This window comes from Triticum aestivum, chromosome 5B, assembly GCF_018294505.1.
Source record: "Triticum aestivum cultivar Chinese Spring chromosome 5B, IWGSC CS RefSeq v2.1, whole genome shotgun sequence".
NCBI classification, from domain to species: Eukaryota; Viridiplantae; Streptophyta; class Magnoliopsida; order Poales; family Poaceae; genus Triticum; species Triticum aestivum.
This window is the reverse complement of record NC_057807.1, coordinates 258,057,045-258,078,058: the sequence shown is the minus strand read 5'-3', so window position 1 is coordinate 258,078,058 and position 21,014 is coordinate 258,057,045. Positions and strand designations below refer to the sequence as shown.

Sequence of the window (21,014 nt, the reverse complement as noted above, 5' to 3'; positions counted from 1 at the left end):
AGGATGTTCACAACAATCTCAGCTGAATTTGCATGGATGAACAATGAATAGAAATGTAACTTATGCAGGAAAAAAGAACATCAAGCTATGAAATTCAGTTGCTATTTGGTTACAGCTTTTATACACCAAACCAAAAAAGACGAAGGGCTAAATTATGGCATCCATATATCATTCAACAATTACATCGGTTACAGTACGCAACTACAGAACAGATGCATAATTGACAATTGTGTACAACATAAATTGCATTAGAACATACTAATCATAAAAACATGGCTACAGATTACAATAAATTATCAGGCTAAGACTAATCCAACACCGGATGGAGCATGAAACCGGCTGAAGCCCAAACGAATATCCATGTAGAAATCAAACGCACAAACTAGTGATCAGAAGGATTGGTAGAATCCCACACAGTAACCAGCATCTGAATAGACCTTGACATACCACTCGAGATAAACACAGCAGCAGTAAACTAATTTTGCAGACACAATCCAAGAGTTTCTTCACTCTACTTGAAAGAACCTTCAAACAGATCACTTCAAAAGCAAAACTTCCATGTTGGTTTGAGGTACTTCCCAAGAAAATTACGTCTAGAATGCAAACACAACAAGCACCTCCGATTTTCCTAGCAATCTTGAAATGAAACCAACCAAAAGTTGAATCACCTCCGCCATGAGCATGTCCACACAGTTCAAGAAAGACATATCCCAGCTCTACCTTCGTAACATGGTAATATAGCACAATCCTTTTCATATATAATCTGACATGTATAGGCTGCTAGGAGAAAGCAAATATATCCAGAATTCTTATTGAGTCTGACTAAGTATGAGGGAACGGGATCAAAAGCAAAAGAACTGCAGATTTTTGACTGTTTGAACTGTCTCCAACCCTCTGTTTTTCGCCTCAAAAATATGAAGCACTTTGTGCGCAGAACATTACTGAATCACCGTGAATTGAACAGAACAATCAAAACTGAAACCACAACCTTCAATCTCTCATTCGGATCATGTCAAACATCTCCCGCCATAACGAACAGAAATGAAACCAAACGAACTGCTCCACGTATCTATACCAAGTTACCAACGGAACTCGTTATTCCCGCCAAATATAATCTCCATTACCCATCACAACCTTAAATCAAATCAGCAAGCATGACCATGATAATAGTAAATGATAAGGCACGGCCCTAAATCACATCGCAATCAGAGCATGATGGATCCCTAAATCAGATCAGAAGTCAAAGCAGAATAGATTAGCCGCGACCCTAAATCAAAGCAGCAAAGGTTCAGAACACGGTACCAATATCAACGGAACAGACGAGGTGAAACCACCAGGACTAAAGAACTCGACATCGACGGAAGGAGCACCACGACGACCGAGACAAAACGCTCGCCTGGAATACAATCAGACGAAGAACAGCGAAAAGTAACTGATTACGAATACCGTACCTGTGACTTACCCAGACGACGAGAGGTGGAAGAGAGGAGAGGAGAGGAGAGGTCAATCAAATCCTCCGATGCGGGGAAACCATGGGGGGCTCGTGTGGTATTTATATAGGGGGCGTGGAGCTGGTGGCGGCGATGGGTTTCCGGGAAGGAATCGGTGCGCGCGGTGGCGGTCCGACCTTTTCCAGTCGTGGTCGGAGACGGACCGACGTCGGAGGGCCACGCGGGTTTGGTGGCAAGGGGAGCGCTGGGTCTGGGTGGGCGGTGGGCGGGGCCGTTGCTGGGTTGCTGCTTGCGTCGCACGACTGTGTTCTTATCTGATGACCGACACGTCGCACACGTGGTGGGGCGGGTCCACATCAATGTAAAAACATATTCACGTTTTTTCATTATTAAAAAAATATTTTAAGTTGCGAACCAACGGATCGTTAAAAGGACAGTCGTATCACAGCCCATGAGGGTTCTGGTGCTCTCAAGATGATATGCCGGCACTGTGTTAAAAAAATGGTTTTGAGTTAAAAAAAAGCTTGCTTCAACAGGTCTTGTAAACGGAAAAAAAGACACCAATAATATGATGTTCTCTTGGGCGGGTTAGGCTGGTCATAATGCGGAGTAACTTAGACTAGTAACTAGGAACATGCATATGTTAAAGCGTCTCTATCAGATCCCGCAACCGGGGCGGCCCGTAAAACACATATAAGGGCGCCCGCAAAAAAAATTACAGTGTCGTGAGCGCTCCGACGGAACAGATCCCGCAAACGCGTCCCGCGACCTTAAATTTTGCATAGCATCAAACAAATTACACATTTCAATGATATCAACCGAATGAAATCGTGATATAAATTCAACATACATATAAATGGTCCGAAAAGCAATTCACAATAAAATAATAGTTTTCATTACAACAAATGTTCAAATTCAAATAATTATTAGAACACAGTGCCGGCATATCTCACACGAATAGAAATGAAGAAAAATGGGGATCTAATCTTCGCTCATAGAGTTGCCACCAATACTCAATAAGATCATGTTGGAGTTGGTTGTGCGAATCACGGTTCTCGATTTTCCGGTAGGTCTCAAGAAATGTAGTGATCTCATTTGCGTCCCTGGTAGGCTTCACACGGCTACCAACATTGTCATAGTTGTACTCCAAGTCCAAATCACTCTTATCCTCAACGATGATGTCGTGTAAAATTACACAAGCAATCATGATATTTCTGAGTGATTTTTTATCCCAAAAGCGAGCAGGACCTTGAACAATGGCAAACCGAGCTTGCAACACACCAAATACCCTCTCAATATCCTTTTGGCAAGCTTCTTGTGTTTCGTCAAAAAAATTGTGCTTCTTGATTTTAGGGTCACTAATGGTCTTCACAAATGTTGACCATGATGGATAAATACCGTCGACAAGATAATACCCCATGGTATAGTCATGGCCATTGACTGTATAGTTGCAAGCCAGAGCTTTGCCACTAGCTAGCTGAGCAAACAAATGAGATCGCTGCAGAACATTGATATCATTGAGAGACCCCGGCAAACCAAAGAAGCAATTTCAGATCCATAGATCATGTGAAAGCCATGGCTTCAAGCACGATGGCGAGTCTATGTTTGTGACCGGTGTATTGCCCTGCCCAAGCCACCGGGCAGTTTTTTCACCCCCAATGCATGCAACCAATACTACCTAGCATGCCCGGCCATCCCCTTGCTTCGTTCATTGCCATGAGGTTCTTTGTGTCTGCTTCGTTTGGAGCTCGAAGGTATTCCGGGACAAAAACCCGAATGACTGTCTTCGCAAAGACACTGACACATCTGATGGTGATATCTTCGCCAATGCGAAGATATTCATCTGCGTAGTCGGCGGGAACACCATATGCAATCACTCTGATCGCCATCGAATTTTTTTGATATGCACTAAAGCCAATCAAAACAGGGGCATTCCTACGCTGAGTGAAGAAACGGCAATTTCGTTGGCAAGCTTCGACGATGTGAACTAAAAGTGACATATACATTCGATATTGCCTACGAAAGAGGTGAGCCGGATATGTCGGTATCTCAGCAAAGTAGTCTTTCATGAGCATCTTGTCACCGAGAGCTCGGTTGCGGGGAATGCATAGCCAGCCGACCATGGATCCATGCCACTTTTTCTTCGGCCCCGCCTCAAATTCGTCGACGAGATACAACAATACTAGGTTGTCATCATCGTCGTCGAGGGATCATCTCTTCTATGTATGAATCATCGGACGAAGACGACGAGGAAGAACTCCAATCCATCTACAAAATGCACACAAAATGGCCATGAATTTCACCCGAACCTACTCCGTGCCAAATTGAGCACGAACCCGCGGGTGTTATACATACCTCAACCGAAGCAAAGTCACGCCACCTCTTTGTTCTCCCCGGCCGACCGAAGCAAAGACGCGTGGCGCCGCCCCTTTCTTCTCCCCGCCGGACAAAGCAAAGACGAGTCGCCTCTTCCTCTGACGCGCGCCACTCATAGGTGTCGGAACCAACCAGGTCTACAAGCTACAAGCCCATGCACCAAGCTCCGAGGCGGATCCATGGCGCCAGCGGCAGCCGTGAGGGGCAGACACAAATAGGTACCCCCGAGCACCGAAACGAGGTGAATGGATACAGCGCAGGGCAGCTGGGGACAACGACAAGGGGCGGGGATTTGCGGCAGCGACGGGGAGTGGAGGCGGGAACTGAAGTCGGCAGAAGTGGGTTCGCGCCAACAGAAAGGGGGCCCGGCAAAGTCAGGGTGAAATCTCGTAGATATGGAGGAAATGCGTCCGTAGATTCGGGATCCCACAAAAAAATTGGGACAGCGGATTTGGAGAATCTAGTCGGGACAGGTATACGGTATCGATCCCGCAAACCGGCGGTTATTATACTGGATGGCTCGGTTTTACGGGATCTGCTAGAGATGCTCTTAGTAGTCTATTGTTATTACCTCTACAGTGGGTAGTGTCATAGATGTGATAACATATAGTGCTTCATTTATTACTTTATAGAGTCAATTTACATTGGGAACCACTATACTATGGTAACATATTATGTTACTCCATTTGCATCTCTCCTCATTAATTACTTGTCACATCATACTTTTTATCTATGTGACATGCATGTTACTATTTATGTTACTTCCTCTATGCAGGCTTAGTAGAATTGTCATTGTAGCGCTATTACAAAAAAATATTTGCTATGCTGAAAAGAAAAAAAATTGTCATGCTAGTAGAAAGATTGTCAGCCATTTGCCATACTGCAGTAGAATAAATTGCCCTGCATTTCAGGGATTTTGCCATGATGCAACATAGAAAATTGTCGGGCTAAAGCAAAAAAAATGCCACACATTTTCATGAATTGCCATGCTACACCAGATAGTCTTGTATGCTACATTAGAGGATTGCCACACTACATGAAAAGAAATTTGCCTATCTGTGCAAGAGTTATCACGCTGGCAGAAGGGGCTTACCGTGCTACATGAGAGAAAACTGTTGGAAATTGTCATGCTCTAGATACAAAATTTGTCATCCATATATGATTTTGAGGGGGGTTGTTAAGGGATACGATGGGGGTCTCGCCATGAGAGCGAAAATTTAGTGTCCTACACGCAGTCGTTCGCTCTCAAAGGTGCATAAGAGCGAATAAGGATTATCACGTGTATCGTGAGATTTGCACACGGGGATTGGATGTACGTCCTAGGGAATGCAAGATCAATAGCATTTCTAATTTTTTTAAGGGGGGCCATATAATCAGCCCAACATCCCCTCCATCAAGGGAATATGACTCTTCCCATCAATCTTGCAGTAAACGTGGTAGGAGACAACCGTTGAAATTTTAGGGCACCGCCACTCCATCGCCTCTCGACAGACTCAGCCGCGTCGAATGTACCAGCTCCCCCCGCCACGTCTCCTGGTTACCTCTTCTGTCGGGGATATACCCCGCGGTGTGACCCGGCCGGAGATATGACCCGGCTGGGACTTGGTTTCATTGGTGACCCGGCAGATTATAAGCCGGTGGACACAGTTAAGCATTGTAAGCCGGCGGACACAGTTAAGCATTGTAAGCCGGCAGACAGTTAAGCCAGACAGTTAATCCAGACAGTTAAGCCGACAGACAGTTAAGCCAGGCAGTTAAGATGGTAAGCCAGATTGTAAGTCAGATTGTAAGCCGGATTGTAAGCCGGGCTTACATTAAGAAGACCAAGACGTTAAGAGCCCATGGTAAGACGTCAAAATAGGCTAAGTCTTAATCTAAGTTTGACTCTACATGTAACCCGCCCCTTCAACTTATATAAGGAGGGGCGGGGCACCCCAAGAGAGGAGAGTAAGAAAATAATCGTTAAGGCTAGACACAACTAGAGGAGAGCCGAATTTACGGCGTCTCCCTCATGAGCATAATGGGACCTAGCCGCAAACAACATGTAGGGTTATTACCGGATGATGTTTCCCGGGGCCCGAAGCTGTCTAAATCCTTGTCTTGTGTGTTGATCCGCCTCACGTCTCTTGTCTCGATCAACCCCTCTCAAGCTACCACATAGATGTGCTGGCCCCATGGTGGGCGCCAACCCCTTGCTGCCCAGCTGCGTTGTCTGTCCTGCCTCTCAGTGTCGCTCGTCAGTCTCTCCCTAACCTCCTCTCCACGCATATGCCATTTGTATGTTAGTTTAAAAAGAAATAGAAAGAAAACATGTTTTAGGGGAACATGTATGAGGAACTTGCAGAAACACCACATCTAAAAACCTCAGATAAATTATTTGGACATCCCGTGTGATCACTTTTAGGGTGGTATATGGGACTTGTTGGGGATGCTTTTCATAAATCTGTGGCCGGTCGCTACCCCTACGTGTCGGCGAGTGTGCTTAAAACTTTGTGATTGTTTGCCAGCGACCAATTCGATAAAGTTCTTATATATTATTTTCATAAAAAGAATCATGTAAATTGTTTTTGCATTCTATAAAATATATGATACGTCTTTGGCGTGCTAAAAAAAAGAGAAGCAAAACTGGTAAATAAAATCCCCGCGAAGATGGGCCAACAACAACTGTGCAATGTCATGAAGCTAACTTCTCACAAATCTATCCAAACCACCGACTCCGGCCTTCATCCAATACTTCAAGTCTTTGCGGATGAGGTCCACCAGTTTTGACACCAACAACTAGTGACAAACATTACTAAAATATATGGGTGTTTCTTTGTTTTCAAAGATGTCACGCGGTAAGGTAACAAACGAATCGAAACCATGCCTGCGGTGCTTTTGAAATACTCCCTTCGTCCGGAAAAGTTTGTCCCAAGCTTGTCCCTCAAATGGATGCATCTAACACTAATTTTTGAGGGACAAACTTTTGAAATACTCTTGTTGTTGTGCTAGACACATCCATATGAAGGACAAACTTTTCAGACGAAGGGAGTGGCATTTTGGCCTTATTCCACCAGTCCTCCAATGCAGCACAGCGAAGTATCGCTGCCAAGTTTCTCTAGCCACCATGCATTGCATCAGGATATGCTCGATCTTGTCTTCATCTTGCAAACAAACGTTGCCTCGGTTCAAAACAACAATTTTCCTTTTGACAACGCAAGAAGATACAGAAAGATAACCAACGCGACATGGGAGGCGATTTACTGCACAGAGCGGCTTGGGTACGCATGCATGCAGCCACATGATTGAGCAAGATTGCAAAATTGATTTTGTGATTAGAGCTTAATTACTTTATGCATACAGCTTTTAGTACATCTTTTGGCAGGGAGTGAGAGTGCATGCCTCTCCCACCCCACCTAAAACAGATTTTTCTTTTGATCTGTAAATTTGAAACTATTTGTTTTAACCAAAAATCTAACTTACATTGCGTTCGCATATTCGTATTCTATATGACGTATATGACGAGGGCTTTGAAACAAGACCACTTCTGAATATGTTTTGACAAGTTTTAAAAACTTCACCAGGTTTCAACTGCTGAAATTTGATAGAATGAATGATAAATTCATCAAGTTTAAGAAAACTAAAAGTTAAACTATCAACCCTAAGCCCTAACCCCCAAGCCCTAAACCCTAAAAGCAAATGAAACTCGGTAAAACTTAGTAAAAACTTAATATTGCTGCTATCAAGTTATAATGTTTGAAACTTGGTAAAATTTTAGTATAAATTATCAAAATGTATTCAAAATTGGTCTTGTTCAAAGGTACTTGTTGCAACAAACACAAATATGCAAACGAAACTTAATTTGAATTTTCGGTTCAGAAAATATAGTACTAGATTCAAGTTTAAAGATGAAGAAAAAGCATTGAAGGCGAGGTGGGTGAAGCATGCAACTCTTAACCAGTATCTTCCATCGCGATATCACATATTGGCCGGCAGAGAAAAATATTTCTTGACAAGTTTTTTTTAACACATCTTGACGAGTTGAGAGCCAGCTCAATTACAAGATTGAAAAATCTCCTCCTATTTATTTTGTTAAAAAAAGAAGCTAAATGGGGTATTTTACTGGAATGTTGATCTTGTCCGACCGAAAAGCACAAATCCACCATCACCTTGAGGCCTTCATCTCATGGTCCAAAACCCCAAATCCAGCATCACCAATCAGCAACAAGACAGGCCGCTGGTGATAACACTTGTCAGTTCATCGAACTCAACAAGAACGCCATTACTGTAACTGGACAGGACACAAACTTAACCGAGATACAGCACTCACCTTGTATCCCGCATTGTCACAGCCAAAAGAACATTAAGCATTCGACTCATCCGGAACAGACTAACAACTGACGAGCAAAGTTGAACAGACGAGGACTAATAGGTCAACAATCGTTCTATTCTTCATCTTTTCCGACAACGATCAGGTCAATGATCTTTGGTGAACATCCCTTCCAATGTTTTCAGCCAGCTCACGTACTGGACCTGCTCCTTCTGAAGCAAGTGTTCACGAAGTGAGGTCGCTAGTTCAGGGGTAACGCCTCTTGCCAGGAGATATTCTTTCAGTGCAGTCTGTAGCTTAGGATCCAAATCCCTGCATAGCGGAAGGAAAAATACTCTCACTCAGTGCAATTGGAGAGGAACACCACATGCTTCTTGAGCTTGCTGCTTTTTAAATGAATCAATTGCCTCGTTGGTGTTTTTGTAAATTATAAATGTGATCCTTTTGTCTATATGGTGGGGCAACATGATCATTATACATTGAAACAACTGATATAGTTAACATCGACAAGAATTTCATGGATGAGAAACACATCCATTTTTTATTTTTTATTTTTGCACCTGGCCTCAGAATAAACCATAGGCACCATTTGGCCTCACTCAGAACAAACCATAGGCACAATTAACAACAACAGATGTAACTGAATAGCATATGTATGTTCTCTATTCGGTATGCACTTGCACATTGTGTTTCAAACATTTAATACAGTAGAGCAAAAAAGAAAGTGGGTATGAGGCATTATCCATCTTAAGCCTAGTCTAGTCCCAGCTTAACATGCATCAGGTATGGGGTTCTGGCAGAAGATGCACAGTATGCCTTATCCGGTCAAATACGGTTTGGCCTAAATGACCAATCTGAGACAAGTCATCAAGCAAATGGGTACAAGTTTACAAATTATCAAATTACATGTCATGGATTAGCTCCTCCTAATCTATACTAAAACAAACTCTTGCTGTACCATTTTGTTTAGCCTAATCATTTACAGTAAGACAGCACAGCTATTTCGAGTAAGGGATCCCTTCGAGTAATTCTACGTCTATTTTCATCCCGAAAAAGTGATGTTTAACTGCACACCTTGCAGTCAACGCTTAGGTAATAATTGTTCATACTTTCAAAACCATTACCCTTTGTCCCTTCCCATATTAATAATCGACAAAACCTCTTGCTATATCTCATGCCCAACTTCACAATGGAAAAGAGGTACAGGTTCCAATTGCTAGCACAAGTTGCATGCCAAGTACTCCCTCTGTCCCAAAATAAGTGACTCAACTTTGTACTAACTTTGTACTAAAGTTAGTACAAAGTTGAGTCACTTATTTTGGGACGGAGGGAGTAGTAGACATGACTTGGGGCAAGTCAGGTGCTACACCACATTCACGTTAACTTCTGATGTTAAAACCTTGGTTCCAATTCTCTATTAACTAAAGGCAACATCGGATGCTTTAATTCGGTATTACACCCACGAGCAGCAATCTTGAGAAATTAGGGAATGAAATAAAGCATAACTTAGAATTTTAACATTGAACACCTTTCAGATAGATCTACTCTGGGGGAGTATATCATTTAACTAATTTAGTGCCCAAAGCAAAGCAATTGCACAAAATGCGCCACAAAGGGGTGATCACATAAAGTATACGGCCGTAACATTTATTGGAAAAGAAGGATCTCACCAAAATTTCAACCACTATCGACTATTATATAGGGAAATAACTACTCAAAATAAAATAGCGGCAGTCATCTAAAGAGTTAGGGCAACAACCGAGCCCTGGCAAGTCGCCTTATATACAGAAGGAATCTAATCGACTGCAAGTGGTACTAGCATTTCCTCTTAAATAATTTCAGGTTTAAGAGTAAGACCACCAGCAGTTAGTGGTCTCCACAAACTGCAACAGGAGTTTCAGACTTGCAGTTATCAATGGCAGAGGTGTTGTGACAAGAAAATCCTATGCTCTTTACATCCTGCATCCAGCTATTAAGAAATTCCAAAGAACGTAGAGACAGACTCTCCCCAGATCATTTATGAGAAATTCTGCGGTCGGTCACCCTTTGTATTGTAAGATTTTCTGGAGGACTCCGATTCTTAGGAAATTTTCTGTATAAATGCTCTTTGGTTCAAAGAAACGGTGCTGCCAAATTCCTATGGATTGATTTCCTATGCTCCAGCTCCACCGGATTTCAAAATTCACCAAAACCTTATTTGTAAACACATCCGCATACAATCGAGGCAATTTTCCTATGTTCAAACCAAATTATAATTCATTCACCTTTCTTGGGGTTTGTTAAAGAAGTCCTGTGATTTGTATTTCATTCCTGTCAAATTCATGTTTTTATTTTCCAAATGACCAGATCAGCCGGGTTCCATTATCACTCTATCAGCATCCTTGTGCAACAGAAAGTAAAGACTAATCTAGGATTTCAGGCCGCGCAATGCTAGCCATAGTGGTGTTTTCACGTTCCTGCTTTCTTAACTCCCTAGTTCCATGCAGTAAACCCCAATGTATCAGTTCAGTCAGAAGTTCAGTTGACACATGGTATACATAGCATGATTAACAGAATTAGAAACCAAGCAACGCAAGGAACATTACCCGAAGTCTGGCCCTTCATACTTGCTGTCTCCACCATCGCCAGGGAACGCGTGATACGAAAGGGCAGTTATATCATAGCCAGCAGCAGCCCCGCCGGCGGCGGCAACCGCGCGGCAATCGAAGCGCAGCAGCGGTTCCACTCCTGGCTTGCTGACGAACACCTTCATGAGCGCGTCCCTGGGCAGCGGTTCCTCGCCTTCGAAGCGCAGTGGGGCGAGCAGCGCCGACACGTGGACCTCCTCGGCGTCTCCGCGGCGGCGCAGAAGCACGTCCTGCGCACGCGGCGCGTCCGACACGGTGGCAAAGCCGAGAGCCTCCTGGGAATGGGAAAGGGGGCGTGAGTGGCGTTGGATTGGGGCTGGAAGTCAGTGGTGGGAGGATAGGGCGGGGGGTACCTGAGAATGGAGGGAAGAGGGGGAGGAGGAGGGGGGCGAGGAGAGCTCGTGGGCGATCTCCGCACGCAGGGCGGCTAGGACGCCGTCGTCCTTGGCGCCGCGGCGGCGCCGCCGGAGGACGCCGGAGGCGGACGTGCTCAGGCGCCGCAGGAACATGGCACCGGGCTTGAGAGAGATGCGGATCGGTCACGACTCGAGCCTGGTGCGGTTGTAGCGGTTCGTTCGCAAACCAAATCAACCATGAGCACAGCTCAAAAACAAAAAACAAAAACTTTTTTTTCATGAATATGTGTCTCATTCGTATCAGAAAGATTAAAATACAAGTCACATAAAGACCAACATGATAAAATTGAAAAGGCAGCAGAACGTCTCTGCGCTTGACACCAACGCCGCCACCTGCCTCGGGCACCACCATAGCAGTCATCGAAAGAAAAAATAATGGATCACCTTCTCACTCGAGCTTGACACGGCTCCATCGTTGATATGCACATTTGCGGGCCTCCAAGGTGGCTCGCCAAAAACGAAACCATTACCATTGAACGAATCAGACCGGGGAACACCCCGGACACGCCATCAAACTTCATATCTGACACCCCCATGGCTAAGACGTCGATGGAGGAAACCTTACCTGTCATCCACGAACCACGAGCCCAGCAGACGCTCCTTCTGCCAGACGTCGTCGATGCAGACCACAATCTGCATCCGCTCATCGACTACCTCTGAAGCTCCGCACGGACATTGGAGCACACGTCGTCGCAACGGCAGAGCCCGAGGACACGCGTTCACCACAAGAATGCCGTCGTGGCCACGACATCCTCGCTTGAACAGACTGGTTAACAGATCCTTTACCAACAATAGAGACGATCGCCTCGCCGGAGAAGAATCTGGAGCTTCTTTATTCAGCATCGTCGTTGCCGCCACCAAAGCCAAGACGTCGAACGATCCAAAACCCTAAGCTTCTTGGACCCTAAAACCAAAAGCTAAAACGATCCACACGTGCGGGATCCGGCGACCCCCCTCACCACCGACGACCAAAAGGTTGCCGACGGAGGAGAGCCGCCGGGCAGAGGTGAGGATACGCAGGTTCATCCCTGCCATCTTACCGTTCTTCTTCTCTCTAATGCTCTTGGCAGACGGAGTCTATGCGTGCATCATAATGCGTAAGAAATGTAAATGATTGAATGAAAAATCAAGAGCTTTGATTGATCTGAGAATCATCTATTTATACAAGAATTTGGGCCACCTATAATAGGCGTCCATTACAAAGAGACACCTATACGGACAGATGCGTCTGTATGACGCTTGGACACTAATAACCGACTAAGGACATATCTAAAGATGATTCGCTAATAAACTTTCGGGAATTGTCCATTCATAACAGTTTTATCAACTTGTGCTTCTGATTTTTTTCCTAAAGAACTTATGGTTCAGAGTTTATTGAACTAGTTTTAGAAAAGTTTGTGAATAATATATATGACAAAAGTGCCATTGTTAGATCATCTACAGAAGACCCCTACTCTCCCAATTTGTCTGGGTAAACAGCTCGGACGTTGCCTGGACAAAAATAATCACACCTAATCAGGCCACTCATATCTGACCCAAATGTCTAGGCTATCTGGCATCCCACTACACCCAACCCGGGGTGGTGATGGCAAGCAAGACACACAGGATCGTCGAGCAACATTTGTGTAAGTATCCAATTCGTAATTGTTCCTAGTGAGGAGATGATGACCCACAAGTATGGGGGATCAATCGCAGTCCTCTCGATAAGAACCACTACCATCACCACCATGCCTTTTCCCTTCACCGGCTTGACGTCGGCTTGTAACTTGTGCCTAATCTTCATGTTTAAGATTGAGTAGTTGTACTTGTTCTTGAGGATATGATTGCACCCTATATGATATTTGTTGCGATCCAATATGACATGTTCATGATTCGAGTTAGTAGCCTTCGCGAATGTTGAGAGCAGTGTTCACTCACATTTGTGCCTTGTCCCGTGAAGTATGTTAGGGTCCTTGTGATGGTTGGGGATATTAGGGTAATTTGAGGTGACAGTAAAAGCCTCGGTTCCTCGCCTTTGCAAAGGATTGGGTAATTACAAAGAACCCTTAGAGAGGCCACGTCCATGGAATAACCCTTAATTATCATTGGTTGTAACCTTATGGGGGAGACTATGATGGTGGAGTGCGTGGTACGAAGTCTACTTCGAGTAGAACGTGTACTGTACCCGGCTCCGCCCACTTATGCATTTGACCAGTTACTAGAGGATACGATATTTCATAGGTGTTAGTGATTCCGAAAACCTCAAGAACGCTTTACTACTCAAGCGTCTTCCTTACTAACTTAGTGTCTTTTATTTACTGTTTTTACTCTTCATGTTAGTAGTTTAGTTAAATCCTTTTTATGTAGTTTTCCTAGCAAAGATAGAATGAACTATTTAGTTGCGGGGTTCGTGGTGCCTTCCTATCAGTTCCCTGTGGGTTTGACACTCTATCACAATGAAAGTGTTACAACAACCCTATGCACTTGCATCTCATCACTCGCAAGAATCCGCAACTATGAAAGAAAAATTAAGATAAATCTAACCATAACATGAAACACATGGATCCAAATCAGCCCCTTACGGAATAATGCGTAAACTAGGGTTTAAACTTTTGAAACTCTCGCAACCCATCATCTACTTATTACTCCACAATGCCTTCCTTTAGGCCCAAGTATAGTGACATGTCATGTATTCGACGTTCACATGACACCACTAAAGGAAGAACAACATACATATCATCAAAATATCGAACGAATACCAACTTCACATGATTGCTTATAATAGGACTTCTCCCATGTCCTCAAGAACAAAAGTAACTACTCACATGTCAGGACCCCGACTCATTGCCACATCAATCTAGCATGTAACACCTCATATCACTTTGCGGCCTCACGCACGGTATTCCACGGGTGTCGCCTTACCTTAGCCCGGGACCGTTTGCGCCTTTTGGCACACGTATATGACAGTGTCGCTAGCATCCATATGATAAAGAGCCCGGGCTGACATGGCTAGTCGTAAACCCAAAGTGGCACAGACTTACAGGGACAGGCATCCATGACCCAGCATCGAACGTGTCGGTCATCAGCGAGTGAAACCAGGCTGTAGCACTGGGCTAGCAGGACTCCGGTGAACCGGGCTGTAGCGGGCTAACAGGACTCCGGTATTCATCGCGTGACATTTCCCCGAAGGGACAGACACAGGAACGAAGAAGGACACATGCCGGCCAGCCTAAGTGTTCCGGAGCAGTAGCAAGCTACCATGGCTCGGTGGAAACACTAGGAGACATTTCCCCGTAAGAGAGGCTACTAAAGATAAACAACTAGATGGTCAGATCCCACATATACCAAGCATTTCAATAACATACACACAATATGCTCGATATGTGCAATACAACATGGCATCACAAAATGACTCTACGACTCAAGTAGATTATCAATAGGCTCCGAGGAGCGAGATATTACAAACATGGGTCTCATGACCCAACACTCAGAGCATACAAGTCAAAGCACAAGCGGAAGCTATCATGTCTGAGTACAGACAACTATAAATGAAAAAGGCTGAGAAGCCTGACTATCTATCAGATCCTGCCGAGGGCACAAGATCGTAGCTGAGGTATCAAGCTAAACGTCGAAGTCCACGTGAAACTACTAGCGAGACCGAAGTCTCTCTGCAAAAACATAAAATAGGCAAACGTGAGTACAAATGTACCCAGCAAGACTTACATCAGATCTATCTACATATGCCTCATTATCAACAAAGGGGATGGTGGAGTTTGACTGCAGCAAGCCAGCTTTGACTCGGTGGCTATCCTAAACTACGACTGCAATGTAACTATTTTGAGGTGGCGCACACGAGTCCACATATTCACCATAGCAATACACCACTATGGATCCGCTCCCGTCTCCCTACGAGAACGCCATCCATAGCACTCACGCTTATCTTGCGTATTTTAGAGTATCCACTTTCACTTGTCTATGAACTGATATAAGCAACCCAGAAGTCCTTTTCCGCGGACACGGCTATTCGAATAGATCATATTAACCCTGCAGGGGTGTACTTCTTCACACACGCTCTCACCACTTACCGTCGTTTACACGACATGTACTCGGCAACCTTCAAGCGGAAGCCCAACGTGGGTGTCGGCCACGGCCTGCCTAAACACTCAAGTCTCTAGTCCAGGTTTATCGCCTATTCGGGTTCCATCCATGAGGAGATCCGGCCGGAGTTTCGCTCACAGCCCCAAACGATGTGTACAGGGTTCCGTGACACCAAACGGGTGCCCGGTTTACCCGGCCACGTGCCTACCGCATCACAGCCCACCCCTACGGTCAGCGCTGCGCACGGCCTCCAGCATACTACAAACACCAGAAACTACTTGCAACTCCTGGACAGAGGACAAGGGTGATCAAGAAGCCGAGAGGGTCCATTGGTTTCGGGCCCAATGCGTGGTAGTAGCTGAATCATGGATCACAAACACAGAACTCAGTTCCTGAGGACGGCTGCAATGAGACAACCCACCATGTACTCCTACATGGCCTCTCACCGCTACCTTTACCAAATCGTGTTCACACGCTTATCTCACACACAGTAGGACATGTTCACACGCCTCTGATTCATCCCCGATGAATCAGACCTGACTCAACTCTAAGCAATAGCAGGCATGACAAACAAACATGAATGAGTAGGCACAACAGGGCTCAAACAACTCCTACTCATGCTAGTGGGTTTCATCTATTTACTGTGGCAATGACAGGTCATGCAAAGGATAAAGGGGTTCAGCTACCGCAGCAAGTAACAGATGAAACGGTGTTGTCCTAATGCAGTAAAAGAGAGCAGGAGCGAGAGAGTAGGATTGTATCGGAATGGACAAGGGGGTTTTGCTTGCCTGGCACTTCTGAAGATAACATTGAGTCTTCATTAGTGTCAACGATCACATCATCGGTATCACGTCTATCGAGAGGGGACAAATACCGGCAACACAGAAAGGAACACAATCAATGCAATGCACAATATGATGCATGATCATGACATGGCAAAATGAATGTGTTTTGAGCTAATGCAACTAAAACCAGATTAAATGAAGTTGGTTTGAATCCAAGATTCAAATTCAAACTCCATATGTGATTATTTAAATGCCCTTTAATTGATTTGTGCTAAACAGCAGCTATAAGTTGTTCTAACATGCATGAAAATGGTACAGATGGATTCCTTGAATTTTTCTGATAATTTTTCATATATAATTTATTAAATTTGGAGTTACGGTTAATTTTCTATGAATTTTGGAAGTTTTAGTCATTTTCTGAAATTTATAAATCATTTAGGATTTATTTAAATTCCAGAACAAATACTGCGTCAGCATGACGTAATAGTGACGTCAGCAGGGTCAACCGAGCGCCCCAGGTCAAACCTGACGTGTGGGGTCCACACGTCAGTGACACAGGGACTAATCCCGCGTTGACCCGGGCTGGTTAGCTTTGACTAAGCCCTGGGGCCCACTTGTCAGCGTCAGTAGGTGGGGGGGTTAGTGACTAATTAACTAAGCCACGTCGACTTCGCCGGAGTTCGGCCGGCGACGACCAAAACTGCGGCGGGAGCTCGCCGGAGTGGCGCTGCGAGGGGTTTTGGGCCAAGCCAAGGGCACCAGAGGGTAGCCCGTGCCCGTGCGCATCTAGGGGGGCCATCGGGAGGTGCGGGGGTGGCCGGAGCTCGCTGGAGTGGGGGCCGCAGCGGCTGCCGGAGCTCGGGTTTGGGCGGAGCGAGGTTACGGGGCGCTAGGGGGCTGGCTGAGGGGCTATGCGGACTCCTGGGGCAGCTAGGAGCACGCTAGGCTCGTCGGACTGGCCGCAGCAGCACGTCAGTGCCATGCCCGGCGTCCATGGCGGACGGCGGCGCTCGGGAATGTGGCCGGGGTGCTACGGCACGGAAACAAACAAAATGGAGGAGGGGAAACGGAGTGGAGCTCACAGGGATCGCGCAGGGAGGGTCAGCGAGCTCGGGGGCGCGCCGGAGTGGCCGAATTCGACGGAGAAGATCCTCGGCGGCCGGCGAGGGGGAAAACGTCGGGGGCGGCATTCCGGGGCTCTTCTGGTCGCGTGAGACGACGAGGAGGACGAGGGAGGACTTGCGGAGCTCTGGGAGGCGTCGGGGAGGCGAGAGGAGCACGATGGCTGCGGCAATCGGCGTCGGTGGCGGCGGTGGTTCTCGGGTGAGAGGGAGAGAGAGCAGGGGAAGAAGGGGAGGGCGAGGGAGAGTGAGAGCGGTGCGGGGCAGCTGTGTGGCGTCTCCACGCGTGGATAGGCTCGAAGGGGGAGGCCTCCAGCGCGAAGCAGGAGGTGGCCGGCGTCGACGCGCGCCACGCCTCGCCTCTGCTCGTCCTCCTGGCAGAGGAGGAAGAGGACAAGGGAGGAGGAGGTGGGCTGGGCCGGCTGGGGGAACTGGGCCGGCTCTGGTGGCTGCGCGGGTAAGGCCAGGTAAGTGGCCCAGGTGGCCTCTCTCCCCTTTATTTTTGTTCTGTTTTATTTTTTTCTATTTCTGCAATTTGTTTTTGATTTGTTTTAAATATCAAATCATTTTATAAAATCCTGGAAATAAATATGGGTGCTTTCTGAATTATTCCAGTGACCCTTATCAATTTTCAGAATTGTTGGAGCATTTAAAAATATTAATAGTATTTAAATGCCCCAATTCAAATACAATATGGATTATTCAAAAATCCATAATGGCCCAAAAATATTGGCATCATTTTTGGTAGAGGTTTTTCACCTTTGTCAAAAATCATGAACATTTTTGAAAGCCATTTGGACTTGCTTGAAAGTATTTTAGGTGAACCTAGTGAATTCCTTTAATGCTAGGGTTTGAGCAATCCCCATTTCAAGTTCATTCAAAAGTTAAACATGATGCACACATGAGGCTAGGCTAGAGCAATGCCAGAAGCTAGGGATGTGACAACTCACCCCCACTAAACAAGAATCTCGTCTCGAGATTCAGGCGTAGGGTAAGGTGAAAGGTAAACGCAACTAGTATAATCTTCACGATCCAGGGTGCACTTCAGTTGAACGTTGATTCATTCACCATCATTGTCTTGATGTCTTGCTCTGAGAAATCCTGCCAACATGACATGGAGGGAAGAAGGAGACTCTAGAAGGGTCGATCTTCTCGAAGATCGAACGACTCACGGAATGAGATATAACAGTATCTCTCGAGCTGAGAGACGAAGCATACCTCTAAAAGGATGGAGTGGAGCAGGTGACGAGGTTCACTAGGTGGACAACAATTCCACACTTAAGAATGTGGCGATCGGTTGTCAACGTAGCGAGGAGTTGGATTGCCATGATACCACAACGAGGCATCTTAGGGATGGTGACTCGTAGATATATCCCCTTAAGTGGCAAAAAGAATTACCTTTGATTCAAAGATCATTGAAACTCTTTATACCAGCCTAAGGCAATCACAAGCAATCGATTGGCGGGGTCGGTAGAATGGCATACTCGGAGTTGGATGATGTGGACTACCTTGTTGAAGACAACGTAATGGATGAATTTGCTTATCACCGGAAATGGATGAGACCCATGGTAGAATGGCACATTGGTGGTGCAAGCTGGGAACAAAATGCAAATGCTGGAAATGATTCTGGTAACTGGGGAAGAACCCAACAATAGGGAGTGAATTCACTGTTTGAGAAGGTCATAGCATTGCCGAGGGAACTGAGAGCATCCCAATTAGAGCCGATGATAACACGTAGCGCTTGTACGTGCTTTCAAGAACTTGAGCATTTCCGCAATCATCAAGGTTTTACCAACATCCGTGTCAAGGATCCTGGCAACACAACTTGCTACCATGATGAATGATGATGGATGATGCAGATGCAAAGGAAGATAACATCATCTCAGATTTCACCCTTGACGGGGCCAAGGAGATAGAATCTGGATGATCGACCGAGAGACATTTAGCACTCCGCTTCTAATGTTCTCCTTGATGTGCTAGTGTATCCCATTCATTGAAATGGTTTGGTATCTAGAACATCAAGTAAAGGTCGGACTTCGGGAACACAAAGATCCATAGGGGCAACTAGGGAGTAAATCCTACGAAATCCCTATGGGGAGGTGGCCAATTCCATCAAATAAGATACTATAATAATAGGTCTACCGGATGGGTGTGTTGGCCACGACATCCACCTTACCGGTTATCGAGAGACCAATATTATAGTTCTTGGGAAATGTTCCAACCCATCATATCTGCCTAAGATTCAGATCTGGTTGGTGTCAGGATATTCCAGACTCATCGAGTCTAGGAAGAAAAATGAAAGTTTGCAACACAAATCGACGAGATGACGTTGCGAGATTCTCGGGAGACGAACTACGATAGCAAGCTCCAAAACATGAGCTGGTTCTGCTACAAACATGTGAACATGTTGTCCAAGACAAGCATGACCACAAAGTAGTCTTATAATAAAACACTACCGAATTCAGGAGGGGAACCATCATCGAGGATAACGAAGTCCTTGCATAAGGTATACTCTTAAGAAGGAACTTCTTCTCCTTGAACAATTCAATCAGTGGCTTGGTGTGCTAGGGACACATATAGATTGAAGGTTGCAAGTCTTCAAACCACAGAATTCTTCGCACGTGTGCATGACTGATTTGGAATGATTCCAAGAAAACAACATTGACTTTCTCGAATCCACGGCGGCAACTTGCATCAGATGCACATGAATTAAAGGAAGTCACTACCTTCATCCAAACATATGCTTCATGAGCTAGCATGAACAAATGCTTTCAAAAATTTCCAACACTAGCTTAATGTTCAACAAAATTATGGAGGAGATAAGGATGTTGTCAATGGGCTCAACAACAATTCATCTAGGTTTCCTTTTAAAAGGAATTCCATAGTTGAGTGAACACGGTGATAGCATTGGTCAGACCAAAGATGTAATGGTGTATGCTCGAGGGATCAACCACGAATAAGACAACATTACGAACATCGTTGGTTCTGATTTGATTTGACGATAGCCCACACTCAAATCAAAGGATTGATAAGACAATAGATCCAGCAACTGATCACAGGGACCAATCGATGAAGATATCATCTTTCTTCAACACACACTACACAAGAATATCCCTTTGGAATGAACTAAGTCAGGCAAGCTTTTATCTTCCAACTCTCCAAGTCGTTGTCTAACTTAACCAACTAGCTCAGGGATATCCAACACAGATTCTTGGAGAAGGATGGTTCACAAAAAACCAACTTGATCACGAGCTCAACATAGCGGTCAGGTGACAACCTGGTAATACTTCTGAGAAGATATTCAGAGAATCACGAGCCACCGGTATGTTACTAAGCTCGAGAACAATCTTGCTTTTCAGGGCAAGACGATATGATCAATAGAGCAAGAATTTGAAATAATCCTAACTCATCGATCGAGGAGTGAACCAGGAGAATGGACTAGGTAGCTCGATCAATCTTAGAATGATGATTCAATAACCAACACACTAAGAATAAAATTATTGTCCTTTAACTACCCAGCAACGAGGTTGCTAGGCGTATTGATTTCACACATCACAATTCATTTGTCGGTATTCCGGTTGCATCAACACGAAGACCGAGGAATGACTAATGATGGCAAGAAGTATCACTGTACCAAGAGTTCATAGGATGGTGTGCAATTCCCATGACATTCTTGATATAAAGATGGTAATACCCCAAGGTAGAACAGAACAAAAGCTGGATTAGCAATTTGATCTGCGGAGCACAACTTCTTTGACCCAATCCTGGATATGGAAGAGGTACTGGAGTTTGTTTCTCCTAGTCATTCTGAATGGAATGGCTTGACGGACCGCAAGAGTAATAGGCATCGAT

At 45.2% G+C, this 21,014-nt stretch overlaps 1 protein-coding gene across 2 annotated transcripts; it reads right to left on the bottom strand.

Annotated features, from left to right (window-relative positions):
- Nucleotides 1–7,744: 7,744 nt before the first annotated feature.
- On the bottom strand, nt 7,745–11,336 carry LOC123111252 (uncharacterized). 2 transcript variants are annotated; one of them, XR_006454321.1, is made up of 4 exons: nt 11,117–11,336; nt 10,722–11,038; nt 8,137–8,448; nt 7,745–8,043 (listed from the first exon to the last, which is right to left on the bottom strand). XR_006454321.1 is itself a non-coding variant. In XM_044532011.1 (3 exons), the coding sequence occupies exons 1-3, from the start codon at nt 11,270–11,272 to the stop codon at nt 8,283–8,285; spliced, it is 639 nt and encodes a 212-aa protein (XP_044387946.1). In that variant the 5' UTR covers nt 11,273–11,336; the 3' UTR covers nt 7,745–8,282. The 2 variants fall into 2 exon arrangements, 1 of the variants encoding a protein (XP_044387946.1); XM_044532011.1 differs by having other exon boundaries at nt 7,745–8,448.
- Nucleotides 11,337–21,014: the final 9,678 nt, after the last annotated feature.